We start from the raw sequence: 23,994 nt of genomic DNA, 5'->3' as shown, positions 1-23,994 counted from the left end.
TTCCAAGGAGTAAGCGTCTTTTAATTTCATGGCTGCAGTCACCATCTGCAGTGATTTTGGAGCCCCCCAAAATAAAAGTCTGACACTGTTTCCACTGTTTCCCCATCTATTTCCCATGAAGTGATGGGACCGGATGCCATGATCTTCGTTTTCTGAATGTTGAGCTTTAAGCCAACTTTTTCAGTCTCCTCTTTGACTTTCATCACGAGGCTGTTTAGTTCCTCTTCACTTTCTGCCATAAGGGTGGTGTCATCTGCATATCTGAGGTTATTGGTATTTCTCCCAGCAGTCTTGATTCCAGCTTGTGTTTCTTCTAGTCCAGCATTTCTCATGATGTACTCTGCATATAAGTTAAATAAGCAGGGTGACAATATACAGCCTTGACATACTCCTTTTCTGATTTGGAACCAGTCTGTTGTTCCATGTCCAGTTCTAAGTGTTGCTTCCTGACCTGCATACAAATTTCTCAAGAGGCAGGTCAGGTGGTCTGGTATTCCCATCTGTTTCAGAATTTTCAATAGTTTATTATGATCCACACAGTCAAAGGCTTTGTCATAGTCAATAAAGTAGAAATAGATGTTTTCTGGAACTCTCTTGCTTTTTCCATGATCCAGCGGATGTTGGCAGTTAGATCTTTGGTTCCTCTGCCTTTTCTGAAACCAGCTTGAACATCTGGAAGTTCACAGTTCATATATTGCTGAAGCCTGGCTTGGAGAATTTTGAGCATTACTTTACTAGCCTGTGAGATGAGTGCAATTGTGCGGTAGTTTGAGGGTTCTTTGGCATTGCCTTTTTTTGGGATTGGAATGAAAAGTGATCTTTTCCAGTCCTGTGGCCACTGCTGAGTTTTCCAAATTTGCTGGCATATTGAGTGCAGCACTTTCACAGCATCATCTTTTAGGATTTGAAATAGCTCAACTGGAATTCCATCACCTCCATTAGCTTTGTTTGTAGTGATGCTTTCTAAGGCCCGCCTGACTTCACATTCCAGGATGTCTGGCTCTAGGTCAGTGATCACACTATCGTGATTATCTGGGTCGTGAAGATCTGTTTTGTACAGTTCTTCTGAGTATTCTTGCCACTTCTTCTTAATATCTTCTGCTTCTGTTAGGTCCATACCATTTCTGTCCTTTATCGAGCCCATCTTTGCATGAAATGTTCCCTTGGTATCTCTAATTTTGTGAAGAGATCTCTAGTCTTTCCATTGTGTTGTTTTCCTCTATTTCTTTGCATTGATCGCTGAGGAAGGCTTTCTTATCTCTCCTTGCTGTTCTTTGGAACTCTGCATTCAGATGCATATATCTTTCCTTTTCTCCTTTGCTTTTCGCTTCTCTTCTTTTCACAGCTATTTGTGAGGCCTTCTCAGACAGCCATTTTGCTTTTTTGCATTTCTTTTCCATGGGGATGATCTTGACCTGTCCCCTGTACAATGTCACGAACCTCCGTCCTTACGTATAATTTCTATCTATATGGAACTGACAACAAGTATAGGAAAGTTAATTTAAGAAAAGTTCTGTGCTATTACCTCTGATGAGATGACAGTTTCTTTGCTGTCTCCTGCTGTGTGCCTTTCTTCTTCTGCTCAGTATCTGATGAGGGCATAGAATCATGGCATAGCAGACTTACTTTGAGGTCCAAGATTCTGAAGGCAGAGGAAATTAAAAGTGTGGCTGCATGTTTCATAATATGACACTTTTGGCTCTTATATTAAAGTTATCTGAGATAGTTTATAACCAGCTTATTAGTTTATATTTAACCAAAGATTTCCCTCATTTCCATAAATAGTTATAAGCTCATTTATGATTTTAATGATTGATGTATATGAGTATTTAACCATAACTGTTAAAGTGTTTTCTAAACCAATATTCCCTTTTACCTCAAAGTATAGAGTTTGAAACACTAGCTCAGCACTGAACACTAATTGGCCCTCTGTACATTTTAAAATGTTTCTGAAAGAACGAGGGAGAAGTTGAATTTGTATTGAGTTTATCCTAAATCTAACCATTATTTGTCTTCATACTAGAATTGTAAAATGTATTCATAATATATATTATATATTATATAATAACATGAATGCCAGTTATAAACAAAAATTTCCAGTTCTTCCTTTTTTCTTCCCATTTTAATTATAGGTTCTTAGGAGTTTCTTTGCCTTTTTTTTACTGAATCCCAATATTTTGATTTCAGTAAGAACTGTCTCCATCAGTTCAGTTCAGTCACTCAGTCATGTCCGACTCTTTGCAATCCCATGAACTGCAGCATGCCAGGCCTCCCTGTCCATCACCAACTCCCAGAGTCCACCCAAACCCATGTCCATTGAGTCAGTGATGCCAACCAACCATCTCATCCTCTGTCGTCCCCTTCTCCTCCCGCCCTCAATCTTTCCCAGCATCAGGGTCTTTTCAAATGAGTCAACTCTTCGCATCAGGTGGCCAAAGTATTGGAGTTTCAGCTTCAACATCAGCCCTTCCAATGAACACCCAGGACTGATCTCCTTTAGGATGGACTGGTTGGATCTCCTTGCAGTCCAAGGGACTCTCAAGAGTCTTTTCCAGCACCACAGTTCAAAAGCATCAATTCTTTGGTGCTCAGCTTTCTTTATGGTCCAACTCTCACATCCATACATGACTAGTGGAAAAAGCATAGCTTTGACTATATGGACCTTTGTTGACAAAGTAATGTCTCTGCTTTTTAATATGCATTCTAGGTTGGTCATAACTTTCCTTCCAAGGAGTAAGCGTCTTTTAATTTCATGGCTGTAATCACCATCCGCAGTGATTTTGGAGCCCCCCAAAATAAAGTCAGCCACTGTTTCCACATGTATTTGCCCTGAAGTTATGGGACCGGATGCCATGATCTTAGTTTTCTGAATGTTGAGCAGTAGTGTGTTAATGTGTTGAATGTGACTTTACCTAGTTCAGAATCAAAAGGTCTGGTTTTAATACCTGGCATGCAGTTGGGTTCTAGAAGATGACTGAATCCAGCTCAGATGGTTCAGGAGGAGAACAGGGATAGGGATGGAGTACGAAAATGACAAAGGATGTGTTTTCACTGGTTACAGAGGGAAGCTTGAAAGGGCAAGGAAGGCATAGAGTCATTAGAGCCTAGTGAGAGCTGTGAAGAAGTGGGTACCTGACAGGAGCCATGGGTGATAAAGGGACACAGCGTCTGTCAGAAAATATGACCAGTAAGAAGGAGGGAATTGGAAAGAAGTAATCCAGCTTTTCTCTGCCAGTGATGGACAGCACTGGAACTGAGGAGGTGCTGTTCAGGTCTGCTTCCTTTCGGTGCAGAGTGGGGCAGAGGAATATTGGAGGGATGGGGTAATGGCAGTAAGATAATAACCAGGACAACTACTAATCAGAGGGGGACTGACTTAAGGTAAACTTTTAGATTCAATTTCTTATCTCTAAACTGCAGATACTTTACTGGGGTTGATGTGGTCATTAAGTGAGCCGTAACAAGGTACTGCAGTAGTGCCTTGGTCTTGTATTTTTTTAGAAGTTTTGATAAGGTGTGAATTTGAAAAGCTCAGCTTTATTTCTCTTGTTGCCGTGCTGCATTTGTTTCATAAGAAGTTTGATTGCCACCATACTTTTGAATACACATTAGTATTTGTGTTTCCCAGTGATTTTGGGGGCTTCCCTGTTAGCTCAGTTTTAAAGAATCCACCTGCAATGCAGGAGACCCCTGGTTTGATTCCTGGGTTGGGAAGATCTGCTGGAGAAGGGATATGCTACTCACTCCAGTTTCTTGGGCTTCCCTGTGGTTCAGTTGGTAAAGAATCCGACTGCAATGTGGAAGACCTGGGTTTGATCCCTAGGTTGGGAAGAACCCCTGGAGAAGGGAAAGGCTACCCATTCCAGTGTTGTGGCCTGCAGAATTCCATGGTCCGTATAGTCCATGGTGTCGCAAAGAGTTGGATACGATGGAGCGACTTTTTCTTTACTTCAATGATTTATGAGAAGTGAACAGTCATTGTTCAGTAGTTCCCAGGATTTAGACTTTTTTTACTTACTGTCAAATGAGAGGTTTCACTCTTTTCATTCTTGGTGTAGACAGAGCACTGCTTGCTTCTGAACTTACGGATGAACTGCTTTTGAGATGCAGAAATTATCTCCCTGGTGAAAGACTGGTCAGACTTCACTCTCCCACGTCTACCATTGATGTATCCTTAGTGACTGCTTCTATTTTCTTGAGACAGCAGTGATTGTATTTTCATATTTTTTGCTCCTAATTCTTACTGTATTTCTTCTCATCCAGCTTTCATCCAGCTTTACCTTTGAGCATTAGTAGATCAGACCAGAATCAAGCATTCACTCTGTTTTCAGGAAATGTATAGCCACTAGATGATATTTTACTTAAAAGCACTTTTTATTTTTTAAAAAATTCTCTCACAAAAACTGTATTGTGATTTTGAAATTAAATACTTTCTATTTAATTTACAGGCTCAAGTTAGCAGTTTTGTATATTGCAAATTGAACTTTTCTGAATTACTGACTAAATCTTAATTATTTTCCACCAGACGGTCTGCCAAATCACGAAGCAGAAGCCCATATTCATCTAGGCATTCAAGATCCCGTAGCAGGCATAGATTGTCTAGATCCAGAAGTCGTCATTCTAGCATTTCTCCTAGCACACTAACTCTGAAGAGTAGCCTGGCAGCTGAATTGAACAAGAATAAGAAAGCACGAGCTGCAGAGGCAGCACGCGCTGCAGAGGCTGCTAAGGCCGCAGAAGCAGCCAAGGCTGCTGAGGCTGCTGCCAAAGCTGCCAAAGCTGCCAGCACTTCTACACCTACCAAGGGGAACACAGAAACTGGTGCCAGTGCATCACAAACCAACCATGTGAAGGATGTGAAGAAACTTAAAACTGAGCATGCACCTTCTCCCTCAAGCGGTGGAACTTTAAAAAATGACAAGGCAAAAACAAAGCCACCTCTTCAGGTAACAAAAGTGGATAATAATTTGATTGTAGATAAAGCCACCAAGAAAGCAGTTGTAGTTGGAAAGGAGAGTAAATCTGCTGCTACAAAGGAGGAACCAGTATCTCTTAAAGAGAAAACGAAACCACTTACACCAAGCATAGGAGCCAAGGAGAAGGAGCACCATGTGGCTTTAGTGACCTCTACCTTACCACCCTTACCTTTGCCTCCCATGCTGCCTGAAGATAAAGATGCCGATAGGTAAGTGCAAAAAAGCTTGTTGTGACTGGTTAAAGAAACAGAAATCTCAGTTTGAAATGACAGATTATTTGACCCCTCCCTCAAGAAACTTTATGAAAGACTGTTTAGTAAGTGAATTAATTTTCTTTATGGTATACAACTTAAAATGAAGCACATTGCTTATAGGATGAAAAAATTATAGCTTATGCTAAGAATTCCAGGTAAAAATTGCCATTGTCATGGGATATAATATATGTTTCAGCTTGAGTTTGGAAATTAGAAATGTCAGTATTTTCTTTGGCTGATATTCTTTGATGTTATCAGAGACAGGACATTTTATAATAGAATCTGTCCTGGGTGATAATATCATATTGTTTATTTCTAAGTGTTTTCACTGACCTTATAAAGGTCCCTTTATGAATATATGATTTTTTAGTTTTTTATTGACTTAATTTTTTGCAACTAGAGATTAATTACATGTTACAGAAATGTCATAATGTATTAATGCTTTCCTTTAAATTATTTATAAATTTCTGTTGTTGGGGGTGTAGCTAGTACTTTATTTTGAAACAGTTTAAAGAGGATGAAGGTAAGAATGACTAAATGTAAACGCAGTTCTAGGAATGTTTCTCAACTTGTGCTCGGATGGAAACTTGATGCTGCTTGTGATTTGCCTATTGACTTGACCTTTTTCATTTTTATTTTTATGAAGAAATTATAACTCCTACTCCCCTTTTTGTTAAAAAAACAACTCTATGGGCAACTTTTCTAGCTGGCATCTTTAGGGAATTTGAAAACAAGTTGATAAAAATGCCATGTGGGCAGGTCTTTCAAGCACTCACTTTGGCTAGCTTTATGAAAATTTTGTAATTTAAACAAAAATAAATTATAATTTCATGCCCTTTTGTATTTTTAGTACAATCAGAAATGTTGCTGAAGGGACCCCATCCAGTTTAATCAGGTGTTATCTAGTTATACTATTTCTAATTGTGATATTTGCAGGTTTGACTGTTTTTGTTAGGAACACTGAAGGGACATAACAGTAATGATTTATAGTTTTGATGAGTCCTGGAATAAGTTGCCCAGCACAGAGGGGCATGAGTCCAGAACTGAATCACTTCATCAGTAAGAAAATAAGCCTGTTGCTGAGAATCTAGTGATTCTGGACCAGTGAGACTAGGTATTCTCTACTTTACTCTTCATATGTGCTATAGGGGTAAATTTTACTGGTAAGAATTCAGGATATGTGCCCAGGTGGTGACTGCTTATTAAGAAGGGTATTCTTTGTGCATCTGTTTTTAATAAGATGGTGGCACATTCCATACTTGGTCATTAAAATTTTTTTTGACTCTCCTTCTTTGCTGTCTTCTTTTTTTATTGTGTCTCTGCTCTTTTTTGCTTTGAATGTTTTTGTATGTTTCAAGGATATAGAACTTTTTTAAGACTCTTGAGTACTACTACTGACATATGTGGCCAAAGATTGATTTAACACCAGTTACAGCCACTCTTCTTTTTGTTGTTCCAAATATGATTGTCTGAAATTTGGCGAGTGGGAGCTCCTTTAAGCCAACTTCTTTGTCCTTTTGATATGACCCCTTTTATTTTGGAGTGCAGTCTTGCTTCCCATCCAAAAAAAACTCACTTTGAACTTTCTTTCCCAGCCCTGGAATCTATTTCTCTCTGAAATCATAAGATGGACTGTTAACTATATGTATACATCTAATCATCTTTTTTAAAAAATGAGGATCATACCAGTTATAATAATATTCTTCCTCTCTTCTTTTGAAATTTAATGTATTGGAGATCTTTCTATGTTGGTAGAGGTAGATTCAGTATTCCAACACATGGAAGTGGATGCATGACTTTCTTATTAATTATTCTGCTGTTGATTAATGGATATTTAGATTTATAATTGTTTTCTATTAAACACTCCTTATACATTAATATTTTATGTACACATGAGCAATTTATGTGGATAGTTATGTGGTCAAATATCCACATTTAAAGATTTGATAGAAACTACCAAATTGTGTCTTAGTAGGATTGTGTGTCAATTTATGTAGCCAAATATATAAAATGTTTTCAGTATCACTAAATATTGCCAATTTTGAAATATTGAAAATCTTTAAAATATGTGATTAATTTTGCCTTTTTCTGATTATTGAGATATAGCATCTTTCTGAACATTTGTTGGCTATTTATTTTTTCCAGTGAATTGCTTGTTCAGGTCTTATGCTGACTTTTCCTTAAGATTATTATTATTTTTTTAATTGATTTATAGGTACCCCTTATGTTAGGATCTTGATCTGTGCCTGTCAGAGTGTGTTGCTTGTCTTTGAGACTTAACTTGTTTTGGCTGTGTGAATGTTTTCCATTTTGAATGTATTTGGATCTGTCATTTTTCCATTAAAACTTACAGGTTTAAAAAGTTTTTAAAGGTTGATTCACATCTCATAGATATTTGTTTCTGTTTATTATACGTGGGAGAAAGACATGGTCTGATTGTCCACTCTCGTCCACCACCTTGTGGACTAATAGATCAGTTGTTGCTAACATCATTTATTGAATACTCTATCTCACTGATTTCTGGTGCCATATATAAAAATTAGACACGGGCAGGTAATGTAAAAGTGAAGGGATGGAGTAAATGACTGCTTAGTGAACAACCCAACCCTTCAGCCTCAACTTCAATGCTGCTGTGAATGAATTTGGGCCCAGTGTTGGTATTTTTTCCTTTATTCTTAGATAAATTTTAAATCATTTGATTTCTCTTGCTTGATTTTTTGTTTGGGACTTGATTAAATGCAGTGATTAATTTGGAGATTGACAGCTGTACAGAATTGGAACTTCCCATATGAAAACATCATTGCTTTCTTCATTCTTGTCTAGTTTTATGTTTATCAATCATGTTTTAATTTTCTTCTCTTGATCTTATACATTTCTTGTTAAGGCATTTTATTGTTTTTTGTTACTGTAGTATATGGAAACAAAAAAAAAATCATTACATATCCTATTTGGTTATTGCAAGTATTCAGTGCTAATATATTTTAAATTATATAGTGTTATTCTTGGGAAGTAATATTTCATTTCTCTTAAGTCTTGGAGCCTTGCTGAATTTAATAGTTCATATAATGATGTATTTGAATATAGGCAGTCTTTTACATGCTAAATTGTAAGTAAAATAAGACTTCTACTCTCCTCCCTCATGTTGTTTTTGTACAAGCGAATTTTTGACTAAAGTCTAATTATGAGTTAGAGACTACAGTTCTCTAAATAAATTATTTTAAATAGATTTATTTTCAGACAGTTCAAGTGATACTTTTTCTAGAAAAAAGCTTTTACTGTCTTTCAGTCTTGAGTTGGCTACCCTTTCCTATATTACTCTGGAAATCAGTGTGTGTAGTACTGTATCCTGCTGCTTACTGATGTCTTCCAAAAGACTGAAAGCTGCTTTCTGAGAAGAACTGAATCTTAATGTTTTTGTGAATTTTTTTCTCTTGTTAAACTGTAGTGTTTTATGTAACACCTAGCACATGGACATGTACAGTGAATATTTGTTAAATGGTGGGACATTAAAATTGAAAAGTAGGTTGCATGACACCATTACTATAGAAATAAAACTGCAATCCAATTTCCTTTTGAGCTTTTTTTCCCTATTAGAGATTACCTTCTAGTAAGTAACTTGGTGTTGTGAAGAAAAGTCATAATTTTATTGATAGTTTTTATCAGATGGTATTAAAAGATCCATATACTTATTGTACAATAATATTAATGTTCAACGTAAGTAGGAGAAGTGATAATTAAGTAAAATGACAAGTTGTTAACATCAGTAGTCATTTCTGACTACAGCAGTTTAGTTTCACTAGATTTTTTAAATTCTGGGACTTATAACTGTCATGAAAGTATATGAAGTAAGGCTTCTCTACTGGCTCGGTGGTAAAGAATCCACCTGCCAGTGCAGAAGACAGTGTTAAATCGCTGATAGGGAAACTCCTGCATGCTACAGAGCCGCTGAGCCTGCGTGCCACAACATGGAGCCTGTGCTCTATGCCTGGGAGCTGCAGCTACCGAGCCTGAGCACCTTAGAGTCTGTGCTCTGCAATCAGAGAAGCCACTGCAATGAGAAGCCTGTGGACCGCAACAACAGGGTAGCCCTCGCTTGCCGCAAGTAGAGAAAACTGCATGCAGCAACAAAGACCCAGCACAACCAAAAATAAATAAATAAAATTCTATATATAAAATGGAAGTATGTGAAGTCCAAATTTTATTATCATTTTAAGATTCTATTCCAATGTGTTATATTTGTAATGTCTGGGAGGTTTAAAATAATTACCAGGTTAACATATACTTAAAAAAATCAGAGCCCTTAATATATTCATAAAAAGTATAAAACTGAGCTTAATTTTCAACTGTAATTCTGATAAACTAGAATCTTAAAAAAACTTTAAAAAAAAAGAATCATTGTCCAATTCAAGAAAAATTTATTCGGAAAAGGAATGAAGCTAAATCAGTTCTTTGTGTGCGTGCTCAGGCCTGTGTGACTCTTTGCCACCCTGTGGGCTGTAGCCCTCCAGGTTCCTTTGTGTATGGAATTTTCCAGGCAGGAATACTGGAGTGGGTTGCCATTTACTATTCCAGGGGATCTTCCTGACCCATGGATCAAACCTAGGTCTCTTGCATCTTCTGCATTGGCAGGTGGATTCTTTTCTACTGACTTACCTGGGAAGCCCTAAATTAGTTCCCTGGGGTTATTTAAATAGGCAAGATAAATAATAGCATGTGGTTTATTTCTTACAACAAAATGGCTTTTTCTCTCTCTACCAGAATCAAACCAAATGCTTTAAAACTAATGAATTTTCCTGTAAAGCATGACTGCTTGGCTTTAAGTTTTATAGTTTTATAGTAATTCTGTATCATTAAAAAAGAAACATTTTTAAAGAACAGTTTTAGTATTTACAAAAATTTACAGTGATATTACAGAGGGTTACCATATACCTTGCACTCGGTTTCATTATTAACAACTAACAGTGTTTTTAGTATGGTACATTTGTTACAATTAATGAACCAATATTCATACATTATTAGTAACTGAATTCCATATTTTTCTTAGTTTTCCATTTTTTTAAAATATAATTCTGTATCATTTTTATTCCTAAATTTTGTATTTTGCAGTTGAATATAGCTGGAAAGTAAACTAGTCTTTTGCCATTGCATATTTCATAAATGTATTTTTATTTCTCAGTGAAATAAACTCTGTGTTTATTCATGATTCCTTTTTAGCTTGCGAGGAAATATTTCAGTAAAAGCGGTTAAAAAAGAAGTAGAAAAGAAACTGCGATGTCTACTTGCTGATTTACCACTGCCCCCTGAGCTACCAGGAGGAGATGATCTCTCAAAGAGTCCAGAGGAAAAGAAAACAGCAACACAGTTACATAATAAAAGGAGGCCTAAGTATGTGCTTGCTTTCTACCTGCTCTTAAATTGGCCAGAGATGATTATCATCAGAAAAAAAATTATAAAATATAAAATTAAGACTTTAAAAAAGTGTATTTTTTCAGCTTAAGTATATGAATAAATTTTATTGGAGCTTTGGAAATTTTTTTCATAATTGCCTGAGTTCTTACTTAAAGTGACTAATAAAACCACAATTTTTTCTCAGTTTGTAATGTATTGATTTCTTGGGATATTATATGTGTTGAAGAAAACTTCTATAATTAATATATTTAAATGACAGAAATATTGAAATTGGGCAAGGTGGAAGTCAGCATTCAGTGAGCCCAAACAAAATTAGAAATGGGCGAGCTGCTATGTTTTCCTTTCCTTTTAGCTCCATTTGCTCCCATAACTAATATATTCTTCATTTTGCAAGAGGTGGAGTGGAAGAAGGTTTGAAATCTGTATCCTAAATTAGCTTCAAGTAAGTGCCTAGAGATAACTCTTTCCCTTGTAACCTGTTCGTCAGTTAAGGAGAAGAGAACGATTCCTTTTTTTTTTTTTTTAACTTAACCAAAGAAAAGTGTGAGTAAGCCTTTGAGTTAGATCTGATTTTAGAATTGCTGTTTCAGGTAGTGTCTAGTATAAGAATATGAAGTGATTTTCTAGTGTAGAGTAGAAAGCTAGAAAACTTTTAAAATAGTCTGTCCTTGAGTATTGTAGCTTAATTACTTAAATACTATTACCTGCCAGAATATTAAAATACTACAGAGTTACATATCTTCTTGATGAGCGTCAAATATTTGTTGTATACATAATGCACACTTTTTAAAAAGTGTGGATTCCTAAGGGATGATTATATTAATATTTCTATATTCTCTTGACTGAAGTCTTTCTGGTGCTTCTGTTTTTAAGATAGTTTTATTGAGCCATAAGTCTCAATATGCTTTATATGTTAATATGCTTTATAGTTAGATCTGTGGTAATTTTCGGATTTTTAAACTTGACTTTTGAAAGCAAGTACGTATAGATTTGTTGTCAGTGAAGGAAAAAGAAAACACTCTGGTGGTTGATTAGAGAGCTTTGACTCTTTGGACTGGTGTTGCTTTGGTCCACTCACTGAAAAATTACATTGTATTTCTGAAAGTCCTTCATAAACACTTTACTTCTCTTTCCTATTCTGTTAGTCTACAGAAGGAAAGTCAGTATGCAGAAATAATAACTTGACTTTCATGAAGATTTATAGTACCAACTCATAGTGTTACTTGTCTTAGATGATCACTAATATACAAAGGTGAGGGGAAATAAAAGATTTAAAATTGGGTGGAGGGTGGATACTGCATATTAAATAGTTTATTCAGTTTGCTTGATTGTATATAAAAACTTCAGAACTATATTTGATAGAATATGTGGGCCTCGCTTTGGTGAAATCAAAGAGAAAGATATTGACTGGGGAAAACGCTGCGTGGATAAATTTGATATCATCGGAATTATTGGAGAAGGCACCTATGGACAAGTTTACAAGGCCAGGGATAAAGACACTGGTAAGAATACCAAGTATTTTGGATCTTTGGGTCTATGGAATGTACTTAATTCGTGTTTCTCTTCTAATGTATAACTTGAAGTTTCAGGAAAAAGTTAAACTTGAATTTATCATGCTCTTGTTTCATCTTGTTTTTGGTTTCATTTTATATATAGACTAACGTTAAGATATGAGTTCAGGTAACAAGGTGTATACATATATATGTTAAAAATTTTTTTTTTTTAGTATTTATGTTGTGTAATATGGGGGGATTTAGATTTTTTTGTTCAGTAAAATTTTATGTTGTTAATAATCAGATGGAAAGTACCTTGACCTTAACTAGTAAATTTTGTTCTATTAAGACTTATGTGACACCTATATTTTGGCCCCCCCCCCCCAAGTTATTTTTCTGTAGAAATTATCCTTTATTTGGGGCCAGATTTAGCAGTGTAGTCTTTCAGATTGTAATGAGTCACCTGAGAGAAAGTTTTAAAAGTCTTGGAGCAGAGGAAAAAGTAATTATATTAGAGGTCATCATATATTTTACTAATAAATAGTGCTTAGAACCAGTATTTAATTTTTATAGTTCCTTGTTGATATAAACCAATATATAAAATAGTATAGATGTTTGAGGCCACTTAGTATAAGGGAGACTACCTTATGCATAGAAACTTTGAAGTCAGTTATAGCATGCAGCAATAAAGTAATGTTTATAAAGATGATTCTGCATTATCAAAAGAAATTGAATTATAAAGCAAGGAATCATACTGTATTTTAGAGTTCTGTTTAAAAGAATCAACTAAGTTTTAATGATTAAAAGTAAAAATGTCCTTCCTTTGGAAAATTTATAAGTACTGAATTCTTCTTTTTTCCTACAAAGAAGTGGAATGAACAAACTTGTTATAGTGAATTTTCTCTTAAAATAGGATTTCTGTGTGTGTGTTTCAGTACACACACCAGGCTTTTTTGGTAGCTCAGATAGTAAAGAATCCACTTGCAAGTGGGAGACCTGGGATTCAGTCCTTATTGGGAAGATCCCCTGGCAAAAGAAATGGCTGCCCACTCTGGTATTCTTGCCTGGAGAATCCCATGGACAGAGGAGCCTGGCGGGCTACAGTCTGTGTGGTTGCAAAGAGTCGGACATGACTGAGTGACTAACACTTCAATACTTAGATTATCTGTTACAAAACTTAGTTGTATGTAAATTATGAAATCATTTAGTGTTGAGGGAAGAGCACATAGTTTGGAGACAGCTAAACCAGATTTTGAGTCCCAGTTTCAGTACTAGATAACTGTGCATCTTTGGACAAGTTAATATATATGAGCATATCTTCTTATCTGTTTAATGTCCAGAGTTTTTGCATCTGTTTAGAGAGATTTTATATATGTATAAGCAAATTAGGTGTATATTTAGTGTTCCCTCTTCATTAAAAAAAAAAAAAATGGCAGTGTAATGTATCAACCCTCATTATCTTGCTTTTTTTCATTTATGCATCTTATCATAAAATAACAATACATTTGGACCTACTGTATCCTTTTTAACAGTTATATAGTATTCTGTAGTTTGATAAATACCCCGTAATTTATTTAACCAGAGACTTTTTGAACCATAAATTTATAATTTGGTATATTGGAAACCAAAATATATTTTGTGGGTTGTAATTTCAAGAGGTAGGAACTGAAATTATGAATTAAAAATAGGGGGATTCCCTGGTGGTCCAGTGGTTAAGACTCCAAGCTTCCTCTGCAGGGGCATAGGTTTGATACTTGGTTGGGGAACTAAGATTCCCATGAACTGCCCGGCGCAGCCAAAAAGAAAAAAATAAAAGTTTAAAATGTTATTTGGTTTTGTTAGTTGGTAACCTGATTTTATTTACTTTTCTAATAGGAGAAATGGTAGCCTTAAAAAAAGTGCGCCTGGATAATGAAAAGGAAGGGTTTCCTATTACAGCAATTCGAGAAATTAAAATTCTCCGGCAGCTTACCCACCAGAGTATTATCAATATGAAGGAAATAGTGACCGATAAAGAAGATGCTTTGGACTTTAAGAAGGATAAAGGTATGTGTGCATATTTATATAATCAGCTCTGTATTCATGATGTTGCTAATTTATATATTTTGGTATTGATTATTTAAGTATTTATTAGGTACAGTAAAACCATTGCCTTAATATCAAACTTATTAAATTTTTTTCTAAAAATTTATTTCATTGAATTATAGTTGATTTACAGTGTTGTAATAATTTGTGCTGTATAGACAAGTGATTCAGTTTTACATTTATATATGTTCTTTTCCATATTCTGATATGAATTTCATGTGATGATAAACAGAATATTGACTATAGTTCCTTGTGATATATAGTAGGACCTTGTTGTTTATCCATTGTATTTATAATAGTTTGCATCTGATAATCCCAAATTCCCAATCTTTCTGTCCCCCATCTCCCCTCCTTCTTGGCAACCACAAGTCTATTTTCTATGTCTGTGAGTCTGTTTTGTTCTGTAGGTAAGTTCACTGTGTCACATTTTAGATCTACATGTAAATGATAGCATATGATATTTGTCTTTGTATGACTTCACTTAGTATGATCATCTCTAGGTCCATCCATGTTGCTGTAAATGGCATTATTTCATTCTTTTCTGTGTCTGAGTGGTATGTATATATACCACATCTTCTTTTCTGTTCATCTGTCAGTGGACATTTGTGTTGTTTCCATGTCTTGGCTGTTGTAAATAGTGCTGCTGTAAACATTGGGGTGCACGTATCTTTCTGAATTGTAGTTTTGTCTGGATATATACCCAGGAATCAGATTGCTGGATCATAGGGTAACTCTATTTTACTTTTCTGAGGAACCTCCATACTATCTTCCATAGTGTCTGCACCAACTTATATTCCCACCAACAGTGCAGGACAACCTTTTCCTCCACACCCTCTCTAGCAGGTTATTTGTAGACTTTTTAATGCTGGTCATTTTGAACTGGTATGAGGTAGGTACCTCACGGTAGTTTTGGTTTGCTCTTCTCTAGTAATTAGTGATGTTGAGCATCTTTTAATGTGACTGTTGGCCACCTATATGTCTTCTTTGGAGAAATGTCTATTTATGTCTTCTGCCATTTTTCAGTTTGGTTGTCAAACTCTATTTTAAAAATAGCTGTGTTGAATTATTTTACATGTATTACCTTACTGGTTTTTGAGTCACCTAAGTAAATGTCAAAGCATACTTAGTACCAGTATTACACGTAAAGCATTCACTAGTAATATTTGCTTTGGAGGGGGCTCAATATATAATTTTTAGTTAGTTCAGTCACTTAGTCGTGTCCGACTCTTTGCGACCTCATGAATTGCAGCACGCCAGGCCTCCCTGTCCATCACCAACTCCCGGAGTTCACCCAAACTCAAGTGCATCGAGTCAGTGATGCCATCCAGCCATCTCATCCTCTGTCATCCACTTCTCCTCCTGCCCCCAATCCCTCCCGTCATCAGGGTCTTTTCCAATGAGTCAACTCTTTGCATGAGGTGGCCAAAGTACTGGAGTTTCAGCCTCAGCATCAGTCCTTCCAATGAACACCCAGGACTGATCTCCTTTAGGAAGGACTGGTTGGATCTCCTTGCAGTCCAGGGGGCTCTCAAGAGTCTTCTCCAACACCATAGTTCAAAAGCATCTGTTCTTTGGCGCTCAGCTTTCTTCACAGTCCAACTCTCACAACCATACATGACCACTGGAAAAACCATAGCCTTTACTAGACGGACCTTTGTTGGCAAAGTAATATCTCTGCTTTTTAATATGCTATCTAGCATATCTATATCTATGCTATATAATTTTTAGTCTTTATTTTTTAGTGATTGAGAAGCAGTTTATAGTAGCAGTGTTAGACTATATTTACCTTACAATTTTAATGTTAAAATGCCTCAACTTACAAGTAAAGTTTATGGCAGGCATATATATTATTTCTAAAAGTGTGGAGGCAAAAATTTTAACCTGAAATTGCTTTTTGATAAACTATAGTAGTATATGGTTGACTTTTAGCAAAAAGAGCTGAAAAGACACTAGCGTGCTATTTGGAGTAGTTAAAAAGTAGTTATTACAGGATATATGATGGGTAAAAGAAATGCTCTCCCTCCAATAGGTTTTAGATCTTCAGAGTAAGATTTTGAAACCAAGATTGACACCCTGATAAATGGTTTTCAAAGAGTAGAATTCGTTTTCAAAAAAATAGCTTAAAGTAGGTATGTTCTGATTGAGCATGATTCTTAGCCTGCTCCCGTCCACAGCTATACACATCCACCATCTTATTCTTCTAGGGACCAAAGTATAAAAATGATTGATGTTATATATAGTAACCATTTCTTAGGAAGGAACCTATGTTTGAAAGTAGTCTGTATTTCTTATGGAGATCATCAGAATCATCTTTTTAATTGACATCACTTTCATTAGTTTTTTCCCCATAATAAAGCTAATTTCTTAGCCTGACTTTCAACCCAGATTGCCTTTTTCATGTTAGTTTTCATTATTTCTTACAGTGTAGTAGAAAGGAGACCTGTTTGACTTTGGTTGGAATGTCTGAGATTAGAGACTTAGCTTTTTAATAAGGTCTTTAGCCCTTCTGAGCCTGTTATTTCTTCACCCTTTAAAGGGAAATATTTCTCTTACTATGTAGTGAGAATTAAGATTTTATGAGTGAGGGTGTTGACAAATTTTGTTTTTTATTAATCTTGTACTATAGCCAAGTTAATATAGTACTTTTCCTGTAACGTATCCTGGACTTCATATTTTTTCTGATCTGTGGATCACATCCTTGTTTATTTTCCCAAACCCAGCCCAAATCAGTTTTTCTGATTGCTCACCAAACTCAAGTCACATTGCTTGTTTGGTCAGATAGGCCAGTGTACTTCTTTGCCCTGCAACCTTTCTTTACACTGGCAAATACCTCTCCGACCCCAACACACACACATTTGCGCACGCGCGCGCGCACACACATACGCACACACACACACGGTTTGAAGGCTAGTTTCTCATTCTCTAGGTCTCTACCTGAGTGTTGTTTAGTGAGGCCTTACCTGGCCTTATGATAGAAAGCAAAGAGTAGCTAAAGAGCCTCTTGATGAAAATGAAAGGGGAGCATGAAAAAGCTGGCTTAAAGCTCAACATTCAAAAAATTAAAGATTCTGACATCCAGTCCCATCACTTCATGGCAGATACTTGGGAAAACAATGGAAACAGCGACAGACTATTTTCTTGGGCTCGAAAATCATTGCAGATGGTGACTGCAGCCATGAAATTAAAAGATGCTGGTTCCTTGGAAGAAAAGCTATGACCAACCTAGACGTCATATTTAAAAGCAGAGACATTATTTTGCAGACAAAGGTCCATTTAGTCAAAGCTATGATTTTTCCAGTAGCCATGTATGGATGTTGAGAGTTGGACCATAAAGAAAGCTGAGTGCGGAAGAATTGATGCTTTTAAACTGTGATATTGAACTCTTGAGAGTCCTTTGGACTGCAAGAAGATCAAACCAGTGCATCCTAAAGGAAATCAGTCCAGGTATTCTTTGGAAGGACTGATGTTGAAACTGAAGCTCTAGTGCTTTGGCCACCTGATGCAAAGAGCTGACTCATTAGAAAAGACCCTGATGCTGGGAAAGATTGAAGGCGGGAGGAGAAGGGGATGACAGAGGATGAGATGGTTGGATGGCATCACCGACTCAATGGACATGAGTTTGAGAAGGCTCCAGGAGTTGGTGATGGACAGGGAAGCCTGGCGTGCTACAATCCATTGGGTTGCAAAATGTTGGACACAGCTGAACGACTGAACTATACATGGCTGGTCTTCCCACTTTCCACCACAGTGTCCTTAAGAAAACAACATTAAGTGGTTTCACTGTATATTTTTGTGCAGGATCACAGAGAGGCTAAAGGAGCTTTTTCTGAATTAACTGAAGGAATGCAGGAGAGACTAATTCTGAATTTTTTTCCTAATTCTTTTTTTATCTTTAAGCAATTCCGTTTCTTTTTAATTATTTTTGAGGGAATCTTTGAACTTTTTGTCCTTTATAGTCTTTTTATTTTTAATGTGAGGTATAAGAAAACATTTCCTGTACCTCTAGATCTTTAGTTTCTGTGGTGGGATGCAATTACTTGTTTCAGTTTTAGTACTCTTGTGTGCATACTTCCCTGTTCATAACGTCAACTAAGCTATGAATTATGTTGCAGCAAAAGCTTTGCTTTGTTATTTTCTTCTTTCAACTGAGGATTATGAATTTACAGAATACTTTCTGAATGAATTTAATAATGTTCAATTAAAATTTTTAATGCAGTTTATAATTCTCTGATTAGAGGAGACTTTTTGTTTTACAGTTATATGAAGTATAAAGTAAAAACTTCAGTTATTGATCTCCATGTGCTGTGCTTGGTCGTTCAGTTGTGTCTGATTCTCTGCGACCCATGGACTGTAGCCCGACAGGCTACTCTGTCCATGGAGATTCTCCAGGCAAGAATACTGGTTTGGGTTGCCATGCCTTCCTCCTGGGGATCGTCCCAACCCAGGGGTCGAACCCAGGTCTCCCACATTGCAGGCAGATTCTTTACCGTCTGAGCCACCGAAGGGAAGCCCAAGATTTGCTCTCCATATCAAAATGTAAATATTTAGTATTCAGGTTAAAAACAAAGACTGAAATAATAGTATCAATATAGCAAAATAGTATTTTCATGTTTAAAATTAACATAATATCCTGGATAAACAAACCAGTATTAAAATTACTTTGTGTAAATTGTTAGCTATATTACATTTAATACTAGTATTTGTTTAATGAGAGAATTGAGTAATTTTTTAATTTGGAGTTTTCCTGAAGATCAAGAAAACAGTTTAGTAATGCTTATGGCAAAATGTCACCTGGAGTGTGAAGTCAAGTGGGCCTTAGGAAGCATTGCTATGAACAAAGCTAGTGGAGGTGATGGAATTCCAGCTGAGCTGTTTCAAATCCTAAAAGATGATACTGTCAAAGTCCTGCACTCAATATGCCAGCAAATTTGGAAGATTCAGCAATGGCCACAGGACTGGAGAGATCATTGTCATTCAAGTACCAAAGAATGGTAATGCCAAAGAACATTCAAATTACCGACTGTGCAGTTACACTCATTTCACATGTCAGTAAGGTAATGCTCAAAATCCTTCAAGTTAGGCTTTACCATGAATGGAGAACTTAACATATTTACAAGCTCCATTTAGAAAAGGCAGAGGAACCAGAGATCAAATTGCGAATGTCCTTTGGATCACAGGAAAAGCAAGAGAATTCCAGAAAAACATCTGTTTCTACTTCATTGACTACACTAAAACCTTTGACTGTGTGGATCATAATCTATGGACAGAGGAGCCTGCTGGGTTACAGTCCATAGGGTCACAAAGAGTCGGACAGAACTGAAATGACTGAGCATGCACACATGCTGATATTTCATTGGTTTTGTGATGAGAGAATTATTGATTATTGATTGATTTGGTCATTTTTTTCATTCCACACACTGTGCCAGTTCAAGACTTGGGCTGACCAATACAGGATCCATTAGGCAATGTGGTTATTTGAATTTAAACTAATTAAAGTTAAATAAAATTAAAAGTTGAGTTCCTTGGTTACATTAGCGACATTTCAAGTGCTCTATAGTTGTATGTGACTACTGGCTGCAATTTGGATGGTGAAGCTATAGGTTGAAAGAAAGTGAAAGTCGCTCAGTCGTGTCTGACTCTTTGTGACCCCATGGACTCACACACAGTCCATGGAATTCTCCAGGCCAGAATATTGGAGTGGGTAGCCTTTCCCTTCTCCAGGGGATCTTCCCAACCCAGGGATCGAACTGAGGTCTCCCACATTGCAGGCAGATTATTTACCAGCTGAGCCACAAGGGAAGCCCAAGAATACTGGAGTGGATAGCCTATCCCTTCTCCAGTGCATCTTCCTGACTATAGAATATTTCCATCAAATCAGTAAGTTCTAATGAACAGTGCTTGAGATATACAAGGGAAAGAAAAACATCTGGTCTGTGAATCAACTGAGCTTCTGGGAACCAGACAGATCAGTGCTTGCTAGAACTAGATCAAACTGATACATGAATGACAAGCTTATTTCTGACTAGAAATTTTCCTCTGTTAATTTGTAATCGTTAAAATTTCAGTTGTAGGTGGTGAGTTTTCAAGAGAAGTGAAAGAATTTAAATATAGGCTGTGGAATCTTATCTAATAAGCAGGAGAAACTTTGTTAAAGAGTCTGCACGTACCATCTCTATACTATGTCTTCTTTTTTCCCAACTTAAAAAAGTAATAAACTGGTTGTATTAAAAATACAATTTTCATGTGATGGTGCAGTGTCTAGCAGGTTATTGATGCAGGATTGAAAGTCATTTGTAAGTTTAAATTTTTTATATGCTGCTGTGTATGTGCTCAGTAGTGTCTGACTCTTTGTGACCCTGTAGAGTTTAGCGCACCAGGCCATTCTGTTCATGGGATTTTCCAGGCAAGCATACTGGAGTGGGTTGCTATTTCCTACTCCAGGCAATCTTTGCAACCCAAGAGACTGAACCTGCATCTCCTGTGTCTCTTACATTGGAGGACTGCCTGTAGCATGGTATTAATTTTGTCATATAAAAGATAAAACTTGTCTCAGATGTTTATCTGTATCTGATATTTTATGTGAAATTTCCAATTAAGGTATCTAGACCAGGGATGCAGAGTTTTAAGATCTTATACCCTCTTTTTGTGTAGCACTACTACTGTTTAGAATTAGTAACTTTTTTTGAGTGAGGCAGAGTATATCATGAGAAATGCTGAGCTGGATAACTCAAGCTGGAATCAAGATTGTCAGAAGAAATAACAATCTCAGATATGCAGATGATGCCACTCTAATGACAGAAAGTAAAGAGGAACTAAAGAGTTTCTGGATGAAGGTGAAAGAGGAGAGTGAACAAGCTGGCTTAAAACTCAGCATTCAAAAAACTAAGATCATGGCATCTAGCCCCATCACTTCATGGCAAATAGATGTGGAAAAAATGGAAACTGTGACAGACTTTATTTTTTGGGTTCCCAGAATCACTATGGAGGGTGACTGCAGCCACGAAATTAAAAGATTCTTGCTACTTAGAAGAAAAGCTATGAAAAACCTAAATAGCATATTAAAAAGCAGAGATAACAGTTTGCTGACAAAGGTCTGTATAGTGAAAGCTATGGTTTTTCCAGTAGCTGTGTATGGATGTGAGTTGGACCATAAAGAAGGCTGGGTGCTGAAGAATTGATGCTTTTGAACTGTGATGCTGGAGAATACTTTTGAGAATCCCTTGGACTGCAAGGAGATCAAACCAGTCAGTCCTAAAGGAAATCAACCTTGAATACTCATTGGAAGGCCTGATGCTGCAGCTCTAATACTTTGGCCACCTCATGCAAAGGGTTGACTCATTGGAGAAGACCCTGATGCTGGGAGAGGTTGAAGGCACAAGGAAAAGGGGACGACAGAGGATGAGAAGATTGGATGGCATCATTGACTTAATGGGCATGAGTTTGAGCAAACTCCAGGAGTAGTGGACAGGGAAGAATGGGGTGCTGCATGCAATCCATGGTGTTGCAAAGTTGGACACAACTTAGGGACTGAACAACAACAGCAACTTTTTAAAGTGAGGCAGAGGAGGAGAAAGAAAAATACTAGACTTTATTTGATTAAAAAAGTGGTGTTTACTGGTTTAAATTTGGGAAATAACACATAAAGAATAAAATGACCCAGATATTATCACTAATGAAATTTTCTGTAATTTTCTTAATATCTCTTTTCTCTATACATGTGATTATTTATTCCCAAACTGAAGTTCTGCTTCTGTCATTAATAACTTGCTTTTTTATTGGCATAGTGTCACTTGGATAGACCATATTTCATTCCTCCATTGTTGCACATTTTATTTCTTGTAGGCATTTCAACTACAGTTTCCTATACTAAAGAGTTATATTGGATAATTCTAGTAGTTATTGTAGCTTTTCATATACCTTTAACCAAACAGAAATTTATCTGCTAGAAAAAGTCCTAACAAGTTCTGAATTATAGATTTGATGAGAAATGAAGTAATGAGTGATAAAAGATTCTGTATAATAAGCACGTATAATTCTAGCAGTCAGTGAGTCCATATGCCTTTTTGAATAAAACTTATTTGCATCTGATTATTCCCTTAACTTCATTATAGAAATGGGATTACTAGGTCAAAGGATTTGAACTTTTGAAATTTCTTGACACATAACCACATTGTTTTCCAGACAGTTTGTGTCCATATACGCTCTGAAAAGTAGGGCAGCAATAGAACAGAATAGGAAAAAAAGGGAACTGCCTCCACTAGTTAAAGGGCATCTGTGAAAAATAAGGAGGTCTGCTCTTGCCACTTCTATTCAACATTACCAAGGCAATTAGGTAAAAAAATGAAACACAAAGTAACCATTTGGAAAGGAGGAAGTAAAACCAACTCTAATCAGTTTGTGTGTGTGTGTGTGTGTTTGCATGTATACACAGTACAGAATATTCTGTGTAATCCACTAAAAATCTGTTAGAACTAATAAATGCAGTCAGCAAGGTAGCAGAAGATCAATATACAGAAATCTGTTTTTCTTTACACTAGTAGTGAACTGTCTAAAGTGAAATTAAGAAAACTTACATTAGCATTAAAAAGAATGAAATATCTAGGAGTAAATTGACTAAAAAATTGTAAGCCTTTGTACCCTGAAACTTTCTGCCATAAGGGTGGTGTCATCTGCATATCTGAGGTTATTGGTATTTCTCCTGGCAATCTTGATTCCGGCTTGTGCTTCTTCCAGTCCAGCGTTTCTCATGATGTACTCTGCATAGAAGTTAAATAGGCAGGGTGACGATATACAGCCTTGATGTACTCCTTTTCCTATTTGGAACCAGTCTGTTGTTCCATGTCCAGTTCTAACTGTTGCTTCCTGACCTGCATACAGATTTCTCAAGAGACAGGTCAGGTGGTCTGGTATTCCCATCTCTTTCAGAATTTTCCACAGTTTATTGTGATCCACACAGTCAAAGACTTTGGCATAGTCAATAAAGCAGAAATAGATGTTTTTCTGGAACTCTCTTGCTTTTTCCATGATCCAGTGGATGTTGGCAATTTGGTCTCTGGTTCCTCTGCCTTTTCTAAAACCAGCTTGAACATCTGGAAGTTCACAGTTCACGTATTGCTGAAGCCTGCCTTGGAGAATTTTGACAATTACTTTACTAGCGTGTGAGATGAGTGCAATTGTGCGGTAGTTTGAGCATTCTTTGGCATTGCCTTTCTTTGGGATTGGAATGAAAACTGACCTTTTCCAGTCCTGTGGCCACTGCTGAGTTTTCCAAATTTGCTGGCATATTGAGTGTAGCACTTTCACAGCATCATCTTTTAGGATTTGAAATAGCTCAACTGGAATTCCATCACCTCCACTAGCTTTGTTCGTAGTGATGCTTTCTAAGACCCACTTGACTTCACATTCCAGGATGTCTGGCTCTAGGTGAGTGATCACAAGAGGAGAGTGAAAAAGTTGGCTTAAAACTCAGCATTCAGAAAATGAAGATCATGGCATCTGTTCCCATCACTTCATGGGAAATAGATGGGGAAACAGTGGAAACAGTGTCAGACTATTTTTTTGGGCTCCAGAATCACTGCAGATGGTGACTGCAGCCATGAAATTAAAAGACGCTTACTCCTTGGAAGAAAAGTTATGACCAACCTAGACAGCATATTGAAAAGCAGAGACATTACTTTGCCAACAAAGCTTCGTCTAGTCAAGGCTATGGTTTTTCCAGTGGTCATGTATGGATGTGAGAGTTGGACTGTGAAGAAGGTTGAGTGCCGAAGAATTGAT

General features: G+C 36.6%; 1 protein-coding gene across 1 annotated transcript in view; it reads left to right on the top strand.

Annotated features, from left to right (window-relative positions):
• Nucleotides 1-23,994, top strand: part of CDK13 (cyclin-dependent kinase 13) — a 122,585-nt gene that overhangs the window by 30,064 nt on the left and 68,527 nt on the right. Inside the window, exons 3-6 of the mRNA XM_010829121.1 lie at nucleotides 4,526-5,185; nucleotides 10,445-10,615; nucleotides 12,002-12,141; nucleotides 14,008-14,178. Coding sequence (XP_010827423.1) covers nucleotides 4,526-5,185; nucleotides 10,445-10,615; nucleotides 12,002-12,141; nucleotides 14,008-14,178 — 1,142 coding nt within the window. The remainder of the gene's footprint in view (nucleotides 1-4,525; nucleotides 5,186-10,444; nucleotides 10,616-12,001; nucleotides 12,142-14,007; nucleotides 14,179-23,994) is intronic.

This window comes from Bison bison, unplaced genomic scaffold (assembly GCF_000754665.1).
Source record: "Bison bison bison isolate TAMUID 2011002044 unplaced genomic scaffold, Bison_UMD1.0 scf7180017864499, whole genome shotgun sequence".
NCBI lineage: Eukaryota > Metazoa > Chordata > Mammalia > Artiodactyla > Bovidae > Bison > Bison bison.
This window is presented reverse-complemented; position numbering and strand designations above follow the sequence as displayed.